Genomic DNA, 19,882 nt, shown 5'->3' with positions numbered 1-19,882 from the left:
ATTTCTTTCCTTGACCCAGTAGACTTGGTAAATCTAGGTGGAGGTGGAGAGTATTTCCTTTGAACACACAAGGGGCGGGATTCCCAAGCTATCAGTCAAGGGGCTAGAGAACTAACAGCTGTGACTACACCTGACTCTTCTCAAGAAGAAATATGGAATGTATTCCTCGTGTACAAAATTTAGGGGGATAACCTTCTAGATCCAACGCTACGAAGGGCCATCTTCTGGCTATTCCCTTGCTTAGCTCTGAATGGATAAGAATCTAGAAAGCATTACAACATCTTCTCAACGTTATTCTGGACAACGTGGAACAGTGGTCCAAGGGTGAAGGTGGATGCAATAAACAGATGGTATAATCTTAAGATGATAGTCAGGTAGTTAAGTAAAATGCTGAGCCGGGGGATGGATTTTCTTCTGCACTGGAGAACTACGGCCTCATTCTAGTACCTTTCCCATTTATTTATCATGAAATGTGCCAGCAAAACCAATTATTATTAGAGCCCCTTACTTAAATAGAGGCTTAAAAATCCACACTAAGCAGTTTTCTAATTTGAGGAGGCAAACATTGAGGAGGACTGGAAGCATTTAACAAAGACAAACTCAAGCAAAGAACTGAAGTTTCACGACACACACACGCACACAAATGCCACAGTACTTCCACAACAAAACTCTGCTCTTTGGAAAGCAATATGTAGCTCAGGGGACACACACATGATCACTCTGGGAACAGCCCGTCACTACACAGTGTGCATCAGCTGAGTACAATTCACCTAAATTATTACAGCACAGATAATACTTGCCCTCCCTTTCTCATTAATTTTCCCTCAGGGAATGACTTTCTAAAAAGAAAAAAAAAAAAAACAAATTCATAAGAATTTGTGAATTCCAAGATAAAGTAACAGTAATCAAATATGTATCAGAAATTTAAAATCATGGACAAGAAGATTACAAATATGAGATTTTCTTGATAAGATGGAAGGGAGATGTTTTGGGGGTACCTGCAGAATGTGGCTTCCCAGATGTGCTTCAAATACTTCAATGGCTAGTGCGCTGGGGCTCCGCCTTCGCTGTGCACCTATAACTTGAAAGAAAAGAGAGAGAGAGAGAAGAAGAAGAAAAACAATTGAGTTGGAGTTCTGATTTCAGATTTTCAGCTTACTCTCTCTCCATTTGCATCCCCACTCTCTTACAGCATCAGCGAGTTCTGGAGGAAACACTGCCCACTGTCCCTTTGGGTTCTGAGCTGTTGGAACCTAAGTCTAAGTTTCGTCTGAATATCAGTATCTACAAACTTCAAACAAACAAGGAAAAACTCAAAACACTCCAGACTTAACATTTTACCTTTTAGATAGTTTTTCCTATATTGAGGTAAAAACACACAAATGTTCATATTTCTTCAGAACAAATAAATATAGTTTTTCTATAAATTATGACATTGTTATTTTTAAGTATAAGTAGCAATAGTCCCAACCCCCACTCCATGCTAGAGTAAGATAAACTCTAAAATCCCAAACAGGACACACATCTAGTATTTCTTAATATGTAAGTTCATCACAACTTGCAAAGAGTCATGTGTCAGAGGACAGAGTTTCTTTAAGGGCATTTACACTGGTGTGATGAAGAGTGGCTTCCGTATCTCCGAGTACGCATGTGACTATTCTACAAGGCCAGCAAGCAGTTCAGATGGACCCTGGTCAGCACACACTTTCATCAGTGGCTGTCTCTGGTCTGGAGATGCCAATCATCACCGTTCTCCTTCCCGAGGGGCAGCATGCTGCATGGCACCTACCACTCAAAGAGACCTCATAACAAACATGCTCTTCAGACACAGCATGGATGGAACCCAGAATTGAGGGTCCCTTCTTTCCAGTATTTTAAATGTGCACTGCCAGTTTGCTGTTCTATGGGGTGTTTACTATTTCGTCTAGATCCTCAAGTATTGTAAATACCTGTTTGCTTTACAGAGATTTAAGAAAGGACATGGTTAGAGCTTTTCTACATTTCTGACAAGAACGATTCTCCATGATCGTCCTGCTTCTTCACACTCAGGAACTAAAAGAAAACAAAGTTGAAAGCCCTTGCTTCCTCACAGCTAAAGCCTCTTTCAGCTGGTGGACAAGACAGTTCTGTAAATTGGTACTAGAGAAATGCCACTTCATTTTGGTTGCCACACCAATTGCTCCTAACAAGAGCTGAGTAGAGTTGCAACACAAATGCACACAATTATTGTGCCGTGTAGACACAGGAAGCCTACTCCAATTACCAAGAGGACATATCTGAAAGGCACTTTGAAAATAGCATGAGCGCCAAGTGCCATTTTTGCTGCAAGAGAAAAGGGAAAGAGACATTTTCTCAATGGAAAATTTTTTATAAAATATAATTGAAGAGTGATGATTATTAAAGAATATTCCAGCTGGAACCTCGAGTTCCATATCCCTGTTTCCTTCAGAAGTAAAACACACAACTAATAATTTTCAAATGGGGAGAAACCACATTTCTCTGCTGAGATTAGTCTTTATCATAGGTGCAGACATAGGATTTTACTTTTTCATATTTAAATACATTTAAGTAGCACTGCTGTGTATGTGTGTGCATGTGCTTCTGATTAATTTTCTATTCTAACATGCACATTACTCCCTTCAAAACTCCTTTGGCATTTTTGATAATGCAGCTGTCTTGCTGAATACTGTTTTCAGTCTCTAGAGTGCTAATTGCACATTATGGTAGCTTGGTGTGAATGATCCCACATGAATAAAATCTGCAGCTTTTTTTTTTTTTTTTAAGATTATGGGGATGGGTGGTTTTTAGGAGGGAGAAGAGGGGAGCTGAAAACTTCTAAAATGTCCACTCCCTATTGGAGGCAGTAATTATGATTCAGAGTTTATTAATAGTTCAGAATTTGGGGAGATTTTCGATCACAAGCCGTGAAATAAATAACTGCATGCCATTTAAAGTAGGATTAATGTGGACTTCAGAGAGCAGAAAGTATTCTATGAATAACTCAATAAGGTGGGGCTGAAAGTACCAGACCCTGTGACTTTAGAGAGCCCTCGAGCATCTCGGGAATGTAAGGAAGCCTTTATTTACTAGAAGGCCCACAAGGCAAGCTCTAGCAACAGCAGACAGCAGCTCAAATGCTTCTAGAAGCCCCAAAAACAGTTGTCTTGAATAGCGCACAGGGATTATGCAAGCCTGGCTTCTGCTGGCCTTTCTTTTCCTGCCTTTCCTTCACCAGTGCTCAGGTTGGTCTACAAAAGGATGACTTCATCAGGTCTCACATTCTTGACTCTGACCCAAGCAGTTATTCTTTGTTCTCCAAATCCTCTAGAAGGCTCAGTGTGTATCCCAGCACACGCTAGCACAATATCCCAGTATTCTGAAAGTGGTTTCATGATATTCTATTCAATGGCGTTTTTATGACGCTAGAACTCCTCTTGATTTATCTGTTTTGCACTTATGCAGGTGATGTGGGGCTGTAATGACAGCTCCTAATTTTACAACCAACATAAATATGTTAAACAGGAGCCCATTATGCCCCTGGTAGGAGCCCTGCTTTAACTCTGGCATTATTGGTAACTGAAGAGATGTTAAATATGGACCTCTCCTGCACACCTCCTTTGGTACTCCGCACTTTGAGAATTGGTAGGCTTATAACACTGGGACAAGGGAAACAGTTATTCTGTCTTTCTTCCACTGATGTCACTGTGTTTGCAGAGTATCATGAACGCCAAGAGGACTGACTGAAGGGCATGACCTCAGTGAGGTCTACTGTCGTCAGCATGGTGACTGGCTTTGTGACTATGCCCCTATCTCTTCTCTTCTAAAAGGTTACACTTTCCAGGTTCATTTGGTAGCTCCCACACAACAGTGCCAAAGTACTAGACTTTTTTTTTCCCATTCCACCTGCTGATATACTTCATTTATCAGTTTATTTAGTTAAGTGACTACTTTCTGAAATTGAAATAGCACTAAATTAATAAAAAAAAAAACATTCATAAGCAGAACATTCCTAAATAAATGGAGACTACGTTCCATTGTCTGTGAAGACTGCCACTAACGCACAGAAAGGAGAGATGAATGGTCTGGACAGCATATACAAACGGTTCAAAGCAAGCAAGCACACCATATAATTCAACTTAAAACTCTACTCAACATCTGCTTAAGTGCCCACTGGGTGCTGAAAATCTCTAGCTAGGAAGTGGGGACTAGTGTTGGGACTCAGTTAACAAATACAAGAAAAATCTGTTGCTTAAGACTGGACCCAGCATAAAGTTATCCTTAAAAAGCACCATTATCTCATATTTTATAAAGGCTGAAAAGGGAGCACCCAGAGATTTAGAGCTTTTAAAAGGAAGAGATGTACAGGAGAAAGCATTTTTTTCAAAGAAATTAGCTTAGGAAATCCTGGTCTTATGTTTCAGAAATCCATTGTGATATGAGAAGCTGTGAGGACGAGGCACTTGGCCTAGCTCTCATCAGAAGGTAGAAGGCATCCATGGAAACCAGTTTAAAACACAGACTTAAAAAATTAGTTTTGCCCCTCAAGAATGTCAGCCAAAATATTCTACTCTGGACCCTGTTATAACCACATACGGTGGTCCCTAAGAATTAATTCTGTGCAATAACAAAACAACCCTCTCTCAAAAATATACCCCACCCAGTCATAATTCAGAACTGGTGCTCCATGCCTCCAGGGATAAAGTGAGGAAGGCTGGGGATTAGCACTCAGTGGGAGTTTGACCTATTCAGCCGAAAGGTCAACTTGCCATGGAAGAATCCATTAGAAGTAGAAACAGGACAGCTCAGTAGACACACATAATGAAAGGAGAGAAGTCCTGGGCTCTGGTTGCCTTGAGGCCTGCTTTGCCCTTTTCCTTCCTAGCCTTCTGCATGCACGGCCCTCACCAGCATAGTTCATAATGCAGGGGGCAACCACAGGCAGAGAGCTGCAGAGAGCCTGCTGCCAAAGAAGGGTTCACTCAGGAAAGGAGAAAGGTCTTCCACAGTGAAGAGCGTCACACAGGAAACAGTAGACTTTGGTTGACACGAAGATCATTTGAAGTCAATCTCACCCCATTTCCTAATTCAGTGACCCAGCTCCCAAGCCAATGCTGCCCTTAAGTTCTCCTGGCAACCTCTCAAGAATGGGCCCCCCACACACACACACCTGGAGAAAAGGCGAGCTTTGTGCCTGACCACCTCCCATGGCTGCCCTCTGAATCCTTCATGCATGGAGCAATCTCTGTTCCCACACTGAGTTTGGGGGAAGGGAGGCCCAACAGACAAGCTTAAAGGCATCTGCAGACCTCACTCCCTGAGCTGTATGTAGCACTTGGGCTCAGCAAAGCCAGGGTCTAGGAGAGAATGGAGGACAGAATGCTTAATGAGTCTTTCTATGGCTACCAGGAAGAGAAAAGGGATTTCCCTTGAACAATCTCAATTCGTGGCCCACAATGGAGGGCCAGGGGAGCCAGAAAAAGTTTTCTCAGGGGCTATAATAGTTTATAAGGTACAGATGTGTGTGTGTGTGTGTGTGTGTGTGTGTGTGTGTGTGTGTGTGTGTATGTGTGTGTATGTGGTCTGTCTAACTGTGTGACTATTGAGAAATCCCACATCTTCATGTAACATCAGACCAAATTTTAAGTATGAATGTAGTCCATACAGTTCTACCCAGTGTCTACAACCTCCTCCAATTCACTAACCTCTTTGGTGTTTTTGAGTATGCCTTACATACAGGAAATTACCAGTTTGAAGAAAAGGCATGGGAACAGGGCTCAGTCCAGATTACTCCCAGCAGGGCTATAACTAAAGCTGCAATTGAAAGGCCAGGTACACTGTGGAAGACACGTGGTGTTCTCATGCTGTGCATCTGGCAAAGACTGAAAACCAATACTCATAAGGTTCTACCAAAGTGCTCGCGCCAAGTTTAGCTGCTGACATTAAAAGTTTAGGCCAGAGAAGAAAAATGGTTATTGCATTGTTAATCAGGTATTTGAAGATCCAACTGAAAATAATGTCAAGAGCCGGGCATGGGTGGCACAAACCTTTAATCCCAGCACTCCGGAGGCAGAAACAGGAAGATCTCTGAGTTTGAGGCCAGCCTGATCTATATAGTGAGTGTCAGGATAGCCAGGGCTACATAGAGAGACCTTGTCTCAAAAAAATAAAATAAAAATAAGGGGCTAGAAAGATGGCTCAGTGGTTTAGAACACTTGCTATTCTTTCAGAGTACCCAGGTTTGATTCCCAGCATCCACATGGTAGGTCAAAAGATCTGTAACTCCGGTTCCAGAGGATCTGATGCTCTCTTCTGGCCTGCACTGGCACCAGGTATGCTTGGGATGTGCATGTGTACATACAGAACAAATACTTATGCATATAAAATGAAATAAATAAGAGTAAAAAATTAAAAATAATTACAAGGAGAAAACCCTCCCTATATGCTGAAACTTATTTTTAAATTCACATTTCATTTTTTTTAAGTTCATAATCTGAATCCCAGAATCTATCACACATTATAGAGTACGATCAATCCAGGAAAAAGAGATATTTAATCATAAGGAAATAATTGAAACTTCAAGCAGTCTTATGCTAATTGGAAAGCTCTCTGATGCAACACATTGAAATTTCTTCCACATTTTAAGTATGGGTTGAAAGCATTGGGGAAATTTAAGTATGGGGTGAGTTCATTGAGAGAACGAGGGACAGTCTGACTGGAAGTTTTAGTGCTTACCAATGGGTGGCTGAACCAGGAGGAAAGAAACCATGCATGGTTTGCTTCCAGCCACCACAGCATCAGGGAAATGCCCTTGTTCAATAGGCCCGGCTAGTGAGGAGAATGGTTCTACTTCTCACTCTAAGAACTGACTGTATTCCTATGATGTTTGCAAAACTGCTTGCAATTTTCCGTTTCAAAATGGCATAGTATGAAGTGTGAAATGGCATCCAAATTCTCTGTCTCTCTTCACCAGGTTTTCCTATACTTGATCATCAACAAATCACAGCTTCATTGTGGTGGAAAGGTTCCCGTCAAAATATTCACTTCCTACACCTCACTTCTCATTTCCCCTGGAGGAAATAAGAGTTCCTTAGTAGGCATTGCAACACCTCTAGCTAACAAGATGATAAAATGGCCTTTGCCTAACAATCTGGGGGTTCGCTCGTAGTAAGGTCCTCAGAAGGTCACTTACAGGGTGGTCAGCATTTGATGGCAGAACCCACATTTTCCCTTGACAATGGAATTCTTGTTTGTTTGTTTGTTTGTTTGTTTGTTTGTTTGTTTTTTCCCCTCGAGACAGGGTTTCTCTGTAGCTTTGGAGGCTGTCCTGGAACTCGCTTTGTAGTCCAGGCTGGCCTCGAACTCACAGAGATCTGCCTGGCTCTGCCCGACAATGGAATTCTTAAGGCAGTGGCTGAAGCAGTGTTTGGAGTGACAGCATCTCAGGATGCCCTTCACCATCAAAGTCTCTGAGGGCGAGTCCTCAGGAAAACACAGGCATGGTCCACAGCTTGGCTGAGCCCCAGGGCGTGAGGGACATGACAGGTTCCTTTAGAGATGCCAGGGGATATGAGAGAGGAGCAACCCTTCAAGATCATGGGTTTTGTTTGTTTTATTTTGAAACAGGGTTTCTCTGTGTAGCCCTGGCTGTTCTGGCACTGCACTCTCTCTGTAGACCCAGGCTGGCCTCAAACGCAGAGATCTGCCCTGCCTCTGCCTCCCAAGTGCTGGGATCAACGGTGTGTGCAACCATAGCCTGGCTCAAGGTCATGCTTTATCTTCCTAAGACTCCTAAAATAATTGCTACAAATTCTGAGAACTTTTTTGATAAATTGTACTCATCACCCATTCACTGCAATTTCACTTCCTTAATTATTTTAAAACAACTGCATGTGTAACTAAAATAAACATACACGCACAATGTAGGTATGGTACTGTTTATCAAGGACTTTAGTCCAGAACTACTTAAAAGAACTCACAATGTTTCTGGGTATATTTACTGGCTTCATAAACTTGCTTTTGGATGTATTAGAGTTAACAATTCAATTCCTTCATACAGTGGAAGAAATCAGAGTTTCTTAATTTTCATTAGAAAATAAATACAAGGTTAAAAAAATCAGTCAAACAAACAATCAATTCCTCCCTGTAGATTCCCAGAGATACAGCAAGTATTGGGTTGCTCTCATCTTGGGGGGGGGGCGGTTATAAAGGGGCAACAAGATGAAGAAGCAGGAGACAGGAGTCTTGAGTTTTATTGCCTATGAACTCAGCAGGATGATACGAACTCATTTATTCTAGCTCAGGAATACGTTAGCAAATACACCTTGGGCCTCTCTGGGAGACTGGCACTCTCCTGACTCAGGACCTGACAGTGATCCAGACAGAGTTCCCTGAGGGATGCAGACACATGTGTTGGGAGAGCATATGAGTTATGTGGAAAGCTACAAGCCTACACGCCATCCTGACAGAATGTTACTCAGTTTCCTGTACAAACATCAGGCTATAGTTTAGAGGTCTCTCATCTTGTGTAAATGCCTCTTCTCAGGAGCACATCATGCTACAGACCACCTGCTCCAGGTATGTGGGACAGGGCTATCAGAAAGGTATCACATCTTCCTTGACCTCTAGCTCTCCAAAAGAAAACAAAGAAGATTCCCCCTTTGGGGATCTGAATAGCATGAGCTTGTCCTTTGGTTGGAGGGAAGCACCTTCCGTGAATACACTGAAATTATTTTTCAGACTGTAAACTTTTAATGGGAGTCAGGTTTGGTGCTGTCCCTTCAAGGGACAGGTGGTGAGATTCTTGACCTCTCATTTTGAAAACCATCTAAGAGTGCTGCTTCCCACCTGCAGTTCCTGCTAACTTCCTGGGCACCAGACAGGTGCAGGCTCCACCTCCCAGTCAGAGGGGTGGCCATTACCAGTCAGCCTGTGCCCGCTGCATGGCTGGCAAACCAAGGGGCTCCAACAGTTGCCTCCTTTCTCTCAATCGGACCCCAAAGCTTTATGTTATGACTTTTACGTCACCTGCTCCAATTACTGAGGTGAGCCAGGCACACCCTCACGATTCCATCAGCCTTTGGTTTCCCAGGCCACAGATACGAAGAGGGATAAAGAAACCACAAATCTGTAGGAAGCAGCTTGTTTTCTTCTGTAGAAAGAAGAAGGCAGTGTGTCCTGCCCTCTCTGCTTTCTCTCTCCATTCACGCATTCCTCCATCCTTTCCTTCTCCTCTCTCTTGCCTCTCTCTCCCTTCCCCTCTCTTGCTCCTCCTTTTCTCTTGGGCTATTGGGCCACACCAAAGCCTGGCAGCACACTGAGTAACTTGTTTCTCTGCCAGAGAAACCATCAGTTCACAAAGCAGCGGGGCCAGGGGATGCTGGGTCAAAGAACACCTGTACTTGCTCTTCCGGTCACTCTGATCCATTTCCAATGCTCAACCATACAATAAATCAATAGAGGCATGCGGTACTATGGAAAGACACTAGCCTCGTTGACCTGATTGCAAGCCTCCATTCCCATTTCTAAAAGAATGTAAAAGTGTCTGTGCAAAGTATTTGTTGAGTCTCTCTGCTGTGCCTAGGCACTGTATTAAAGTGCATACTAATGAGAAGGTACCATGCTGACTCTCCAGAGAAACAGAATACTATGTGGAGACAGACGGGCAAAGGAATAAAAAGCAGCAAATGGGTAACTGAAGCCAAGATGGGAGAGTGGGAGAAAGGGAAGTCTGCAGTGAGGTCACAGGACAGATGAACTACAGTGGTCTGCCACACCATCAGACACTCGCAGGGCTGGACCTCCACTATACCCCAGCCTTCCTGAGACTCTTCACCGCAGCTCAAAGTCACAACACCTCACCCAGAAGGCCCAACACTCAGTGCTGGGAGACACCCCTACAACCCCAACAATTTTACTTTCTAGTCAGTGCCACACCACTGCTTCCGTCGGAGTCTCCAGAGCACACAATCCCATTGTGGCATTCAGCTCAGTACTGTGTGAGGCATCTGGATCACTTACCAGACTGACATACCAGTGTTGTACAGGGTTGACTCAGGTACCTTATATGGGACATCTGACTCATTCCCAGAGGCTGCCTATCCCCTCTGCCAGGGGAGAGGGCTTGCTGGGAGGGTTCATATTACTGGGAGGCAGCTTTGCAAAGAAGAAAAAGGATTTGGGCTCCAGAGTCAATCAAATTCAGTGTTAAATTCTGTTTATCCCAAACTAACTGGGTCTTACTGAGAAATTAGGCTCCATGGACCTCAATTTCTTCTGTCAAAACAGTCAATGCCTCTTAGAGCAATCGTGAGTAGCTGTCCACTCACTAGCTCTTACCTTTACAACCCAGAGGGTTTCGGTTATATTATTAAAAGTCTAGCAGTCAGAATGGGGCCCCGAGCCCAGAAGGAACAAAATAAATAGTGAATGAATGAACAGTCCCCGGCAGGACAGCCACCCCATGGGATAGCTCGGCACACAGCATTCGCTTCTCATACTGAAAGGCCAGAGCCGAAGATGATCTCCTGCTGACTATCTTTATCCAGAATGTAATGGGAAGAGTAGGAATTTTTCTGAGTATGTTGTCCCCAGGCCCCGCCTTTCCTAAAGTATGATGTCACACCGACCATGTCACCACCCACCCTGTGGGGCTAACTGCAATCAGGGTCTCAAACCAGCACGAACATTTTGCACACACTCAGGCAAAGAGCCAGCAGCAATTCCCCAAGTATCAGCAACTGCCCACTGAGTCTTCCCCTGAAGGAGTCACTCATGGCATGTTCCAGCCCCAACTGGCATTCATGTTATGATGCTGAATGCCTCCGACATAACTTGATTAGGTAAACACATACAGCCACCATGGCTGGAAACCAAAACCAGTCTTTCTGTCCCACCAACTTCCCTTGGATTTCACCTAAACAAGACTGCAGGGTCATCAGTGGTAACTGGGTGTGAGTCTGATTAATAGAAGATTCCCAGATTTCCAGAAGCTCCAAAGTTGGGTGAAGTTTAAAAGGAAACTGGAGAGATGAACACCATTTGGAGTATGCAGACTGGCTAACAGGCTCCTAAGACAGCCAGGCTGGGAACCAGGGCAGCATGGGCAGATGCATTTGGATAGTCATCACTCCCATGAAACGTATTAAGAAAACTTGACCTGTTGCTTAGATTCAAGGCTGACCTCAAGCCTTTAGAGAAAGGTTCCAGAGGTTTCTAGCATTTCTTTTTCTGAATAACAAAGCTATTAAACAAATCCTCTTCCAAACACAAAATTAAAACATAAAGCTTTGTCCAGGCAATGATGGGAACTCCCAGAGAAAGCCAGCCCTGGGTCTCATGTCAAGAACTCTTGCTTCAGACAAGAACCAAATATTCACATAGCCCCTGCACCATCAGCAGAGAGGAATAACTGATTCCCTGGATGAATGAGTAAGTAACCAAATGAATGAATGCAAGGAGGCTCAGAGACAGAATCTCCAGCGAGAGCAGACACTTGTATTCTGCTCAGAGACTGGGAGACTGAAAGAAGCAGCCAGTTAGTGAGTTTATTCACAAAAATTGCCTTGTGGAATTATCCACAGCTCCGCCCCTTCTAAATGCAGACAGAGGGAGGAAAGGAAAAAGAGATAATGAAGGTTTGCAAATGAAGTGGGGACAACTGTGCAATCAATCAGCATTTTCTGAAAAAGAATCTGCATCACTTGCCAAAAATCCACACTGAGCAACAGAACTAGAATTCTGATGAGGATGGACTTTGCCACTAGCCAGTCTTTTTAATTCATCCCTTAGCTGCCTTGCTTCCCTTTCCAGAAGTCAGGGGTCTCCTCAGTGTGGTAGGTTCAAATATGGAAATTCAGGCCACCATGTTGATTCTTTTCGCACACCTTTATTAAGGATTTGCTCTATGCCAGGCATTGTGTTAGCTGGAAAGAACGTAAGTCAATCATTCATGTGAGTGCATACTGAAGGCCTACTAAGTGCCAGGGAATGATGGGCCATCAAAGATGGAATGAGAGGGACAAACGGCTCTGCATTCTTGTGGGGAAGCCAGACCACAGTGGCAATGTTAACACATGAGCCTGTGCAAGAGACAGAGGCTAAGGAAGAGTGGGAAAGGTAGTCAAGTCAAATGATTACAGGAACCTATGAACAGGTAGGGAGGTCAGAAAATGCCCCTGCAAGAATATAATATTCAAGTAGCGACATGGTCCTAGTATCCAGGTAAAGGGAAAGCAGATCTTAAAGGTCCCAACATTCGAGAAGCTTGTCAGGTTCCAAAATATGACAAAGAAGTAGCCCTCTCAAGGAATATAAAACCTAGGAGAGAAGAGGAGAAAAAAGGGCGATTTGATAGAGTTCTGAAGGAACATCCACCTCCAGGGAAATTAAAGATATAAACAGATAAGAAATAGTTGGGTTACAAATGATCACAAATATTTCCAAGCAAACAAAGCCATGTGTTTATTGGCGGCGGGGGGAGGGGGCAGGTAGAGAGAGGATTGTATGCAAAAAAAGGAATAAAGTGACTACAGGAGATACAGGAGATTCATGCACAGGGGAAGACATGGCAGAGGGCATCATCCGTCTGCCACCCCAGTCACAGACTGCCTCACAAATATTGCAAAGGGCTTCACAGCCTTCACATAGTTTTTGAGATTCCCTCAGAAAGTCTGAGCAGGACTGGATGGTACGGGAAGACCTGGACTGTATTATATTAGCAGGGGAGTGAGGGAAGGAGAGGAGTGTGTTTGGAAGCAGGTTTAAAGCATTGCTATTGCAGTCTAGGCAGGACATCAGGGGGTGTTGCCCATGATAAGTTAGCAAGACTATAGAAGAGGGGTTAAGTTCTGCGGTATTTAACAGGAAGGGTTAAGATGGCTTTGGGACCAATAAGGTTAAAGAAAGCATTAGTATGAGTTCTAGGGGTCTGGAGTAGCAAACACCATCCCCTATGACAAGTAATTTCAGAAAGGGAAGAGGTGCTAGAGAGAACATCAGTTGCTGAATGGGAAGGGTCTTCAAGATTTGCTCAACATCATATTCAATGGGCCTGAGGTTCAAGATTGAGTTTTTACTGAGAGATGATTATTTGCATCTCCATGGGAGGAAAAACCCTGATAGAGCACACATGCATCCACACACACCACCCACCACCATAAAAATACAAGTGACTGGACAGGGTCTTGGTAGATGACATAGTCAGTAAAGTACCCGCTGCATATGCATGCAGACAGGGTAAGGCTCATGCCCCTAATACCCATATAAAAAGCCAGGCAGAGTGGCACACACCTGTAGTCTTAGCACTGAAGAGATGCAGGGATTGGGAGAGGTCCTTGGAAGTCATTAGGAGCCTGTCTGCCCAATCAGCAAGGTTTAGGTTCAGTGAGTGACCATTTCTCAAAAAGAAGGAGATACCCAATGCCATCTCTGGTCTCCCCACACACATGCATGTGCACACATGTACCCTACCCCCAACCAAACCCAGACATACACCAAGTAAACAAACAAACATAAATAGATAATGAAGTGACCAGAATGTTTATATCTTCAAAGAGAGAGAGAGAGAAATAGCCAAGCCATGAGAAAGAGAAGCAATACCATCTACAGAAATGGCAACATTCCTTGGGGTTTATGGAAACTTGACAAACAGGCAACACACTGTTTTTAGTTCCAAATATATATTGTTACTTTGTAAGCGGAATGTACAAAAGCAATGTTCCACAGTGCAGTGGTCCAGCCATCCTGGAAGAGAGTTCAACCTCAGAAGTCCTTCTAGTTGAAAGTTAAAACAACATAACAATCTAGCATCTGTGCTCATGAGTAGGCTAGGCCATAGGAAGCTTTCTGGCTACATCTAAACTCAAGGCAGCATGGTTCCCCAGGAATGCCTGTACTCCCCAGCCCCCAATGACTCTGTGATGGTTTGAATGACAATGGCCCCTACAGGCTCAAATGTTTGAAACTTGGTCCCCAGTTGGTGGCCCTATCCGGTATGTTTAGGAAGTGTGGCCTTGCTGAAGGAAGTATGTCACTTGGGGATGGGCTTGGAAAGCTCAAACTCATGACATCCCCAGTTTACTCTCTCTGCTCCATGCTTGCTGTTGGACATGTGAGCCCTCGGCTTCCTGTTCCTGCTCCTAAGCCTGCCTCCTGCGGTCAGGATGCAGAGCTCCCTCTGGAACTATAAGACCAAATCACCTTTCTTCTGTAAGTTGTCTTGGTTATGGTGTGTTCACATGGTGATAGACGAGTAACTAACGTAGACTCCATTTTGTTGGTGGTTGCAGTGCAAGCTGACTATTTCTGATCTGCCTCACGGTTCCTTCTCCACTGTGTGGACAGGAAACTCAGTCAATGGCCCTGGTCTCCACTCACGCAGTGTATTTCCTGCCAGTTTCATAAAGGCATGGAACTCCTAACATATGAGTTTATAAAGATGCCCCCAAATGCCACAAAAAAATGCAAGACCCCAGTTTGCTACAATGCTGTTTTGAGGTTTCCCCTTACTTCATAGGCCACCAATATGGCTGAGCACTTCACTCATTCACAGATGTACACTCCTGGTTCAGTAGGCCCCACGTTTCTCTGTCATTGTTTCTTTTGCCGTGGCAAAAGCTTTCCATGCCATAAACCGAGGCATGACCCATACAGTTGCTTTTGGAGTCCCTACAATCCTGAATCACAAAAGCAATAAGTGCCATTTCCTTCCAGCCAAGAGCTGGCAAACACCACAGCCAAGTGTTGGAAGAGATTATTAAAACACCCAGGTGTGAGCTAAAAGAATATTAAGCAATCAGGGAAACAGAGCATTTCATCTGTTGGGAAAGGCAAGTCAAAGAGTCAAAGCATTAGCTCACACTCTTCTTGCGTTATTTAATGACTTTAGATTAAGCCAGTGAAGAAACAAATCTGAGACTGTCCAGTGTGGGACAGAAGGCATCGTCTCCTGAGAATCCATTCTTGGACACAAGTGCCTCACCTCTGCAGAAGTCAAGAAAGAGGTTTTTTTTCCTCTCATTTCCCAAAACATTGTGTCTAGAACTGTCATCGTCAGGATACCGGGAGCAACCCTGGCCTCCCCCTTGAGTGCATTCTCCAATTCGCTCCACACAGCCTGCTCTGCAGCCATTTGGACCAGTGAATTCTCAGTCACCATCCTTCTCAGACCAACTTCCGTTTTCTTCATTTGTAGCATCCTTGCTCTTTCATTTGTGTCTCCACACTTCCGCCCACAGCTGGGAAGACGTTAGCTCACGGTATGCCTTAAGTTTGTTCATTTTCCCCAGGGCAGAGCGCCTGGGGTGCCAACCGAGGTTCAGCTTCAACCTCTGCAATATCCTTCACAGGACCTTGAAATTCTCACTAATCCATACTTACAATTTTTTAGGAGTACTGAAAAAAGTTGAGGATGCGGCTGTAATTTATAAAAAGCCCAATTCTTAAAGTCATGAACCTTACCTTTATTTCTCCTAACAGCTCTACTGTTTATGAGTTAGTGAGCCCAGATAAGACACTTCTGATATCTCAGTATTAGCTTCTCCACCCTGTATACTGAGACACTAATACCCTGTCAAAAACAGTCATAGCAAGGTCAAATGCCAGGGTTTGAGACAGTTTTCAAGCACATACCCAACAAAGCAATGGCAGTTCTATCTGACTTTTTAATCTCCCTAGAGCAAATAATATTGGGTGCTGATAAAGGCTTTTGATATGAAGAATTAAAGAAAGCTACCAGTGTGCTTATGCATAAATAGCACTTTCCTGTTACTTACTATATTGTGTGTGATATTGGGCCCATTAGAAAAAAAAATCTCAGACAAATTATGGTAACCAGAAAGATAAACTTACGAATTTCCACTTTAGCATTTTGTTAAATAATTAAATGAGCTATGATGTGCAAAGTACCTACTATACCTGACTGAGTGCTTAAAAGGCATTCACTAATTGAATTACTTTTTCCTACAAGGGTATATGTCCATTTGTCACTTAAAAAATAACCCTGTGGATTTTACAGCATCAATCACAAGTCATAACCTCTGTCACAAATAGGAAACGTGAATTAGCTATTAGAGATAGAGTATCTGATATTCTACTACATATCTTTAGCAAAATAATCTTTCTTGAAAGTAAAGGTGAATCTGGTGTCTGTGGCTGTCTTTGGGTGTACATACATTTATGTATACATATGTTCATGCACGGTATTTATGCACATACTTAAGATTTTCCACTTACAGTGTCCCATTTCTAAAAATTAAAGATGGTGGGTACTGGGTGGTTTGACTGAATCACCCAAACTTGTGGGGGGGTGCTGTGGGGGTGTGAACACTCCTACTGCACAAACATGGTCATGGCCCAGAGGCTGGCCTCTAGTTTCTGTCCAGACAAATACACAGTTGTATAAGGCAAGCAGACCAAGCATCTCGTCCCCTGTAGGTGGGCTGGGACTGGTCATCGCTCATCAGCTGCCAAGTCCATCTGCAGAGGAGGTGTGGCACTGTTTATCTGTGGCTACTTGACCACTTACTAGCAAATACTTCTAAAGGGATGACTGGGCTAGGCAAAAGCAGGTAGAAAACTCCATTTACACATGTAAGAGCTAAAAGTAAAAAAAAAAAAATAAAGTGATTGTGAATTAAATTTTTATTATTATATTTTATGTGAAAGGGTGATTTAAAAAAAACAAAACAAAACAAAAAAACCAACTACATTTTGACCAGAGGCTTTTTAACCAAGTCTCCATATATGTCAGTCAACAGAGCTTGGCAAGCTCGCATGGAGTCTATTAAAGAGGGAATAAGGTTCATGAATTTCAAGCGTGGAGGGCTCTAATTACCTCATGCTCAAACTTTAACTACAAAACTCAGATAAATTGCTGTACTAAACCCATCGAGGATCCTCCACCTGATTGGTGCCAGAGCTTTGGAACCCATCTGAAACTCAGCGAAGCTGATCCCAGGGAGCGTTTGCAAATCAGTCCCAAGGGACGGCGTTCTGGACCTGTCCCTAATGAGTATGTAGGCATTACTTGGATGTTTTGGTAAAGCTACCCGGTAAATTAGGCCATCTGAAATTTTATTAGCCACAAAGCATTACAGCAGTCAGTCACCTAGGCCTGGAACGCTGGGGGGAAGCGCTGCTGTTTAAAGGGCCTTCTAAGCAGGTACCGAGAATCTGTTTCCGGCCCTGGCCAGCAGTGGAAACATGAAACTAATTGGCTAATAGTTACAGCTGTCTCGGCAGGGCTTTCGTGCTTAGAGGTGTGACCCTGTCTCGAACCAATTTATGTACACCCAGAGGGTGGTCCTATATTTATTCTCCTTCAATGTATGAATTAAATTCAAAAGGAAAGGAAACAGCTGCCATCTCTGTCACAGATCTAGGGTGTGAGATGCTGAACCTGACTTCGTGCACTGGCAGCCTAAAAGTTGGGAGGCAGCAAATACCCGAGGCAGAGAATGCTGAAGAAAACAAACACTATTCTCAAATATTCAAGACATCCATATTTTATCCAAAGGGGCACGGAGGAGGAACGAGGCTTCCTCTCTGTCGGCTCTAACCCCCTCCCCCACCATGGCTATTTATCTAGTAACAAACTTTTATAGATGTGAAATATTTGAAGAAGTCCTTTAGAAATGGCCTGAGGTGATTTCAAACTTAACAGACCCTGTCCCACCAGAGCTCATTACAGTGAATTTTATAACAAAGTACCTTCTACTTAATTTTCAGAGCCTAGCCAAGCGTATGAGAAACGCAGCTGCATTAAGCGCAATTAATGGCACAATAAAAAGCAGGAGAGGGCTGTTTAACACGCAAGAACCAGCAGTAAACACTGGCTTCATGCTCTCCTACAGGCAGGCAGTCATGTGTCAAAGGACCTGGGCTGTGAGATTTGCCTACCAGAAGGGTAAAGGCCTCTCTCGCTGCAGCAAAGCCTGCCCTTCAACCACCCCGCTCAGACGCTGTACAAAAGGCTAGAAAGTTCTTCCCTCCAGTTATGCCACCAGCGGCCTCACTCCCTTTGTGCAGGCGCCCAAAACAGCAAGCTCATATTCCCACCAGTGAGGGAGAAGGACAAATTCAATTCCACTAAAAAGGCGTCTAATAGCAAGTGACTCACACTACAGAAAATGATTTGGCTTTATAACTCACAAAGTTGACTGGCCAATGACAGAAGAAGGAAACATCTTCAATCAGAACAGTTTTCAAACAAACCAAAAAAAAATTTTTAGTTTATGGGCAAAAATAATTATAGTGATGTTTGCAAACCTCTTTAATGATGAAAAATCACCACTTAGAATTTGAATATGAGAGACATCCAAAAATAAACAAAAGCCCCAGTGGTTGGTATGGCTGTGGCTGCTGGAGGATTTGTCAGTCAGTAAGCTTGTCAATGACAGTATACAGTCATTGGGTTTGGTTGCAATATACAAGTGGACCAGGGTGTCCAAGGAGGACCCTCAGATTCAGGGACCTCTTAGGTATAAACACTTGGCAAAATGCCCCGTGTAATATGAGCAGTACTGACAGCCAATTTTCACACGTGCTTCTGTATGCTTTAAGCCCTATGTTACCTACAAGAGCTAAAATGTAAAGGCCGTATAAACAATTGCTATACTGTATCATTCAGAGAATGACGAGAAGTGGCCTCACATGTTCATGACTGACATCGATGGCTTTTCAAATATTTTGTTCTGCGTTTGGGTGAATTCATGGACCAAGAGTCTGAGGACATGGAGAGCCAGGTGTATTTAAGTTACTTCACTTACACAAGTGAACAAAATCATTTTGCCATGGGAAGGGCTGATGATACCTGTGGCCTTAGCAGCCCCATCTGAATTTAGGATCCATCTTCCTCTTTCTATGTCTGAACAAATCTGTTGTTTGAGCAGTTTGAACAAGGCAGGAAGTAAGGTTATATTTTTGACTAAAATCTTTACCAATGGTCTGGGGTCATGGTTAGGTGCTTGAGCACATGACAAGTGTTCATGAGTCCCTAGATTTGACAGAGAGAGAGAGAGAGGGAGGGAGGGAGGGAGGGAGGGAGGGAGGGAGGGAGGGAGGGAGAGAGGGAGGGAGGGAGGGAGAGAGAGAGAGAGAGAGAGAGAGAGAGAGAGAGAGAACACAAGCATGCACAAGTATACTTTGGTGACAAAGGAGAGGAAAAAAGAGGTACAGGGACAGGACAAGCTAGGGACAAAGGAGGGAGCCCCGGGGCACAGGAATGCAGATACTTCCTCGTCAGCATCATAGACATGGCTTAACTAATAAGAAAGCTGACAGAAAATTCCCAAAATGCATTTTACTGAAAACATGCTCCCCAATATGCTGGAGCAAAAATCTGCCAAGAACAGTTATACAGATTTTGGTTTCTTCATTTGCCATTAGTCACTCTTGGTTACAAGTGATCATAGGCCCCTGGGAGGGGTGTCTCGCATCTTTAATCCCAGCACTCTTGAGGGCTGCCTAGCCTCGAACTCAAAAGAAGCCAGAGCTGCTACACAGAGAAACCCTGTCTCAAAAGACTCAAATAAACAAACAAACAAACAAATAAATAAAGTGCTCATGGGCAATGAGAGGAGACAGAGAGCAACATCAGCGGCAGAATGCACAGTTGGCAGACAACAGGGCCTGAATCTACTTTGTGCCCCTTTAGAGACACCCAACTATATCTCTTCCCTCCAAAAAAAACCCCAGAATTCTGGGGCCCTTGAAACCGCCCAGTGGTAAAAGTGCCCATGGTATACCAAGCCTGAAGACCCGAGCCTCATCTTCAGAACCCACATGGTAGGAAGGCAGCACCTGCCCCTGCTGTCCCCTGACCTCGGCCTGCATGCCGTTGCATGCACAACACAGACATAGCCATGGAACACCCAATATGTGAAAT

General features: G+C 43.7%; 1 protein-coding gene across 6 annotated transcripts in view; it reads right to left on the bottom strand.

Annotated features, from left to right (window-relative positions):
- The window catches only part of Npas3 (neuronal PAS domain protein 3), an 836,969-nt gene that overhangs the window by 433,711 nt on the left and 383,376 nt on the right, over positions 1-19,882 (bottom strand). For 3 of the 6 annotated variants that reach the window (XM_036205811.1, XM_036205806.1, XM_036205810.1), the window contains one exon: positions 999-1,081. In XM_036205811.1, the coding sequence (XP_036061704.1) occupies positions 999-1,081 (83 nt within the window). The remainder of the gene's footprint in view (positions 1-998; positions 1,082-19,882) is intronic. The other 3 variants (XM_036205807.1, XM_036205808.1, XM_036205809.1) reach the window with 1 other exon arrangement.

The sequence above is a fragment of the Onychomys torridus genome, chromosome 14 (genome assembly GCF_903995425.1).
Source record: "Onychomys torridus chromosome 14, mOncTor1.1, whole genome shotgun sequence".
Lineage (NCBI taxonomy): Eukaryota > Metazoa > Chordata > Mammalia > Rodentia > Cricetidae > Onychomys > Onychomys torridus.
This window is presented reverse-complemented; position numbering and strand designations above follow the sequence as displayed.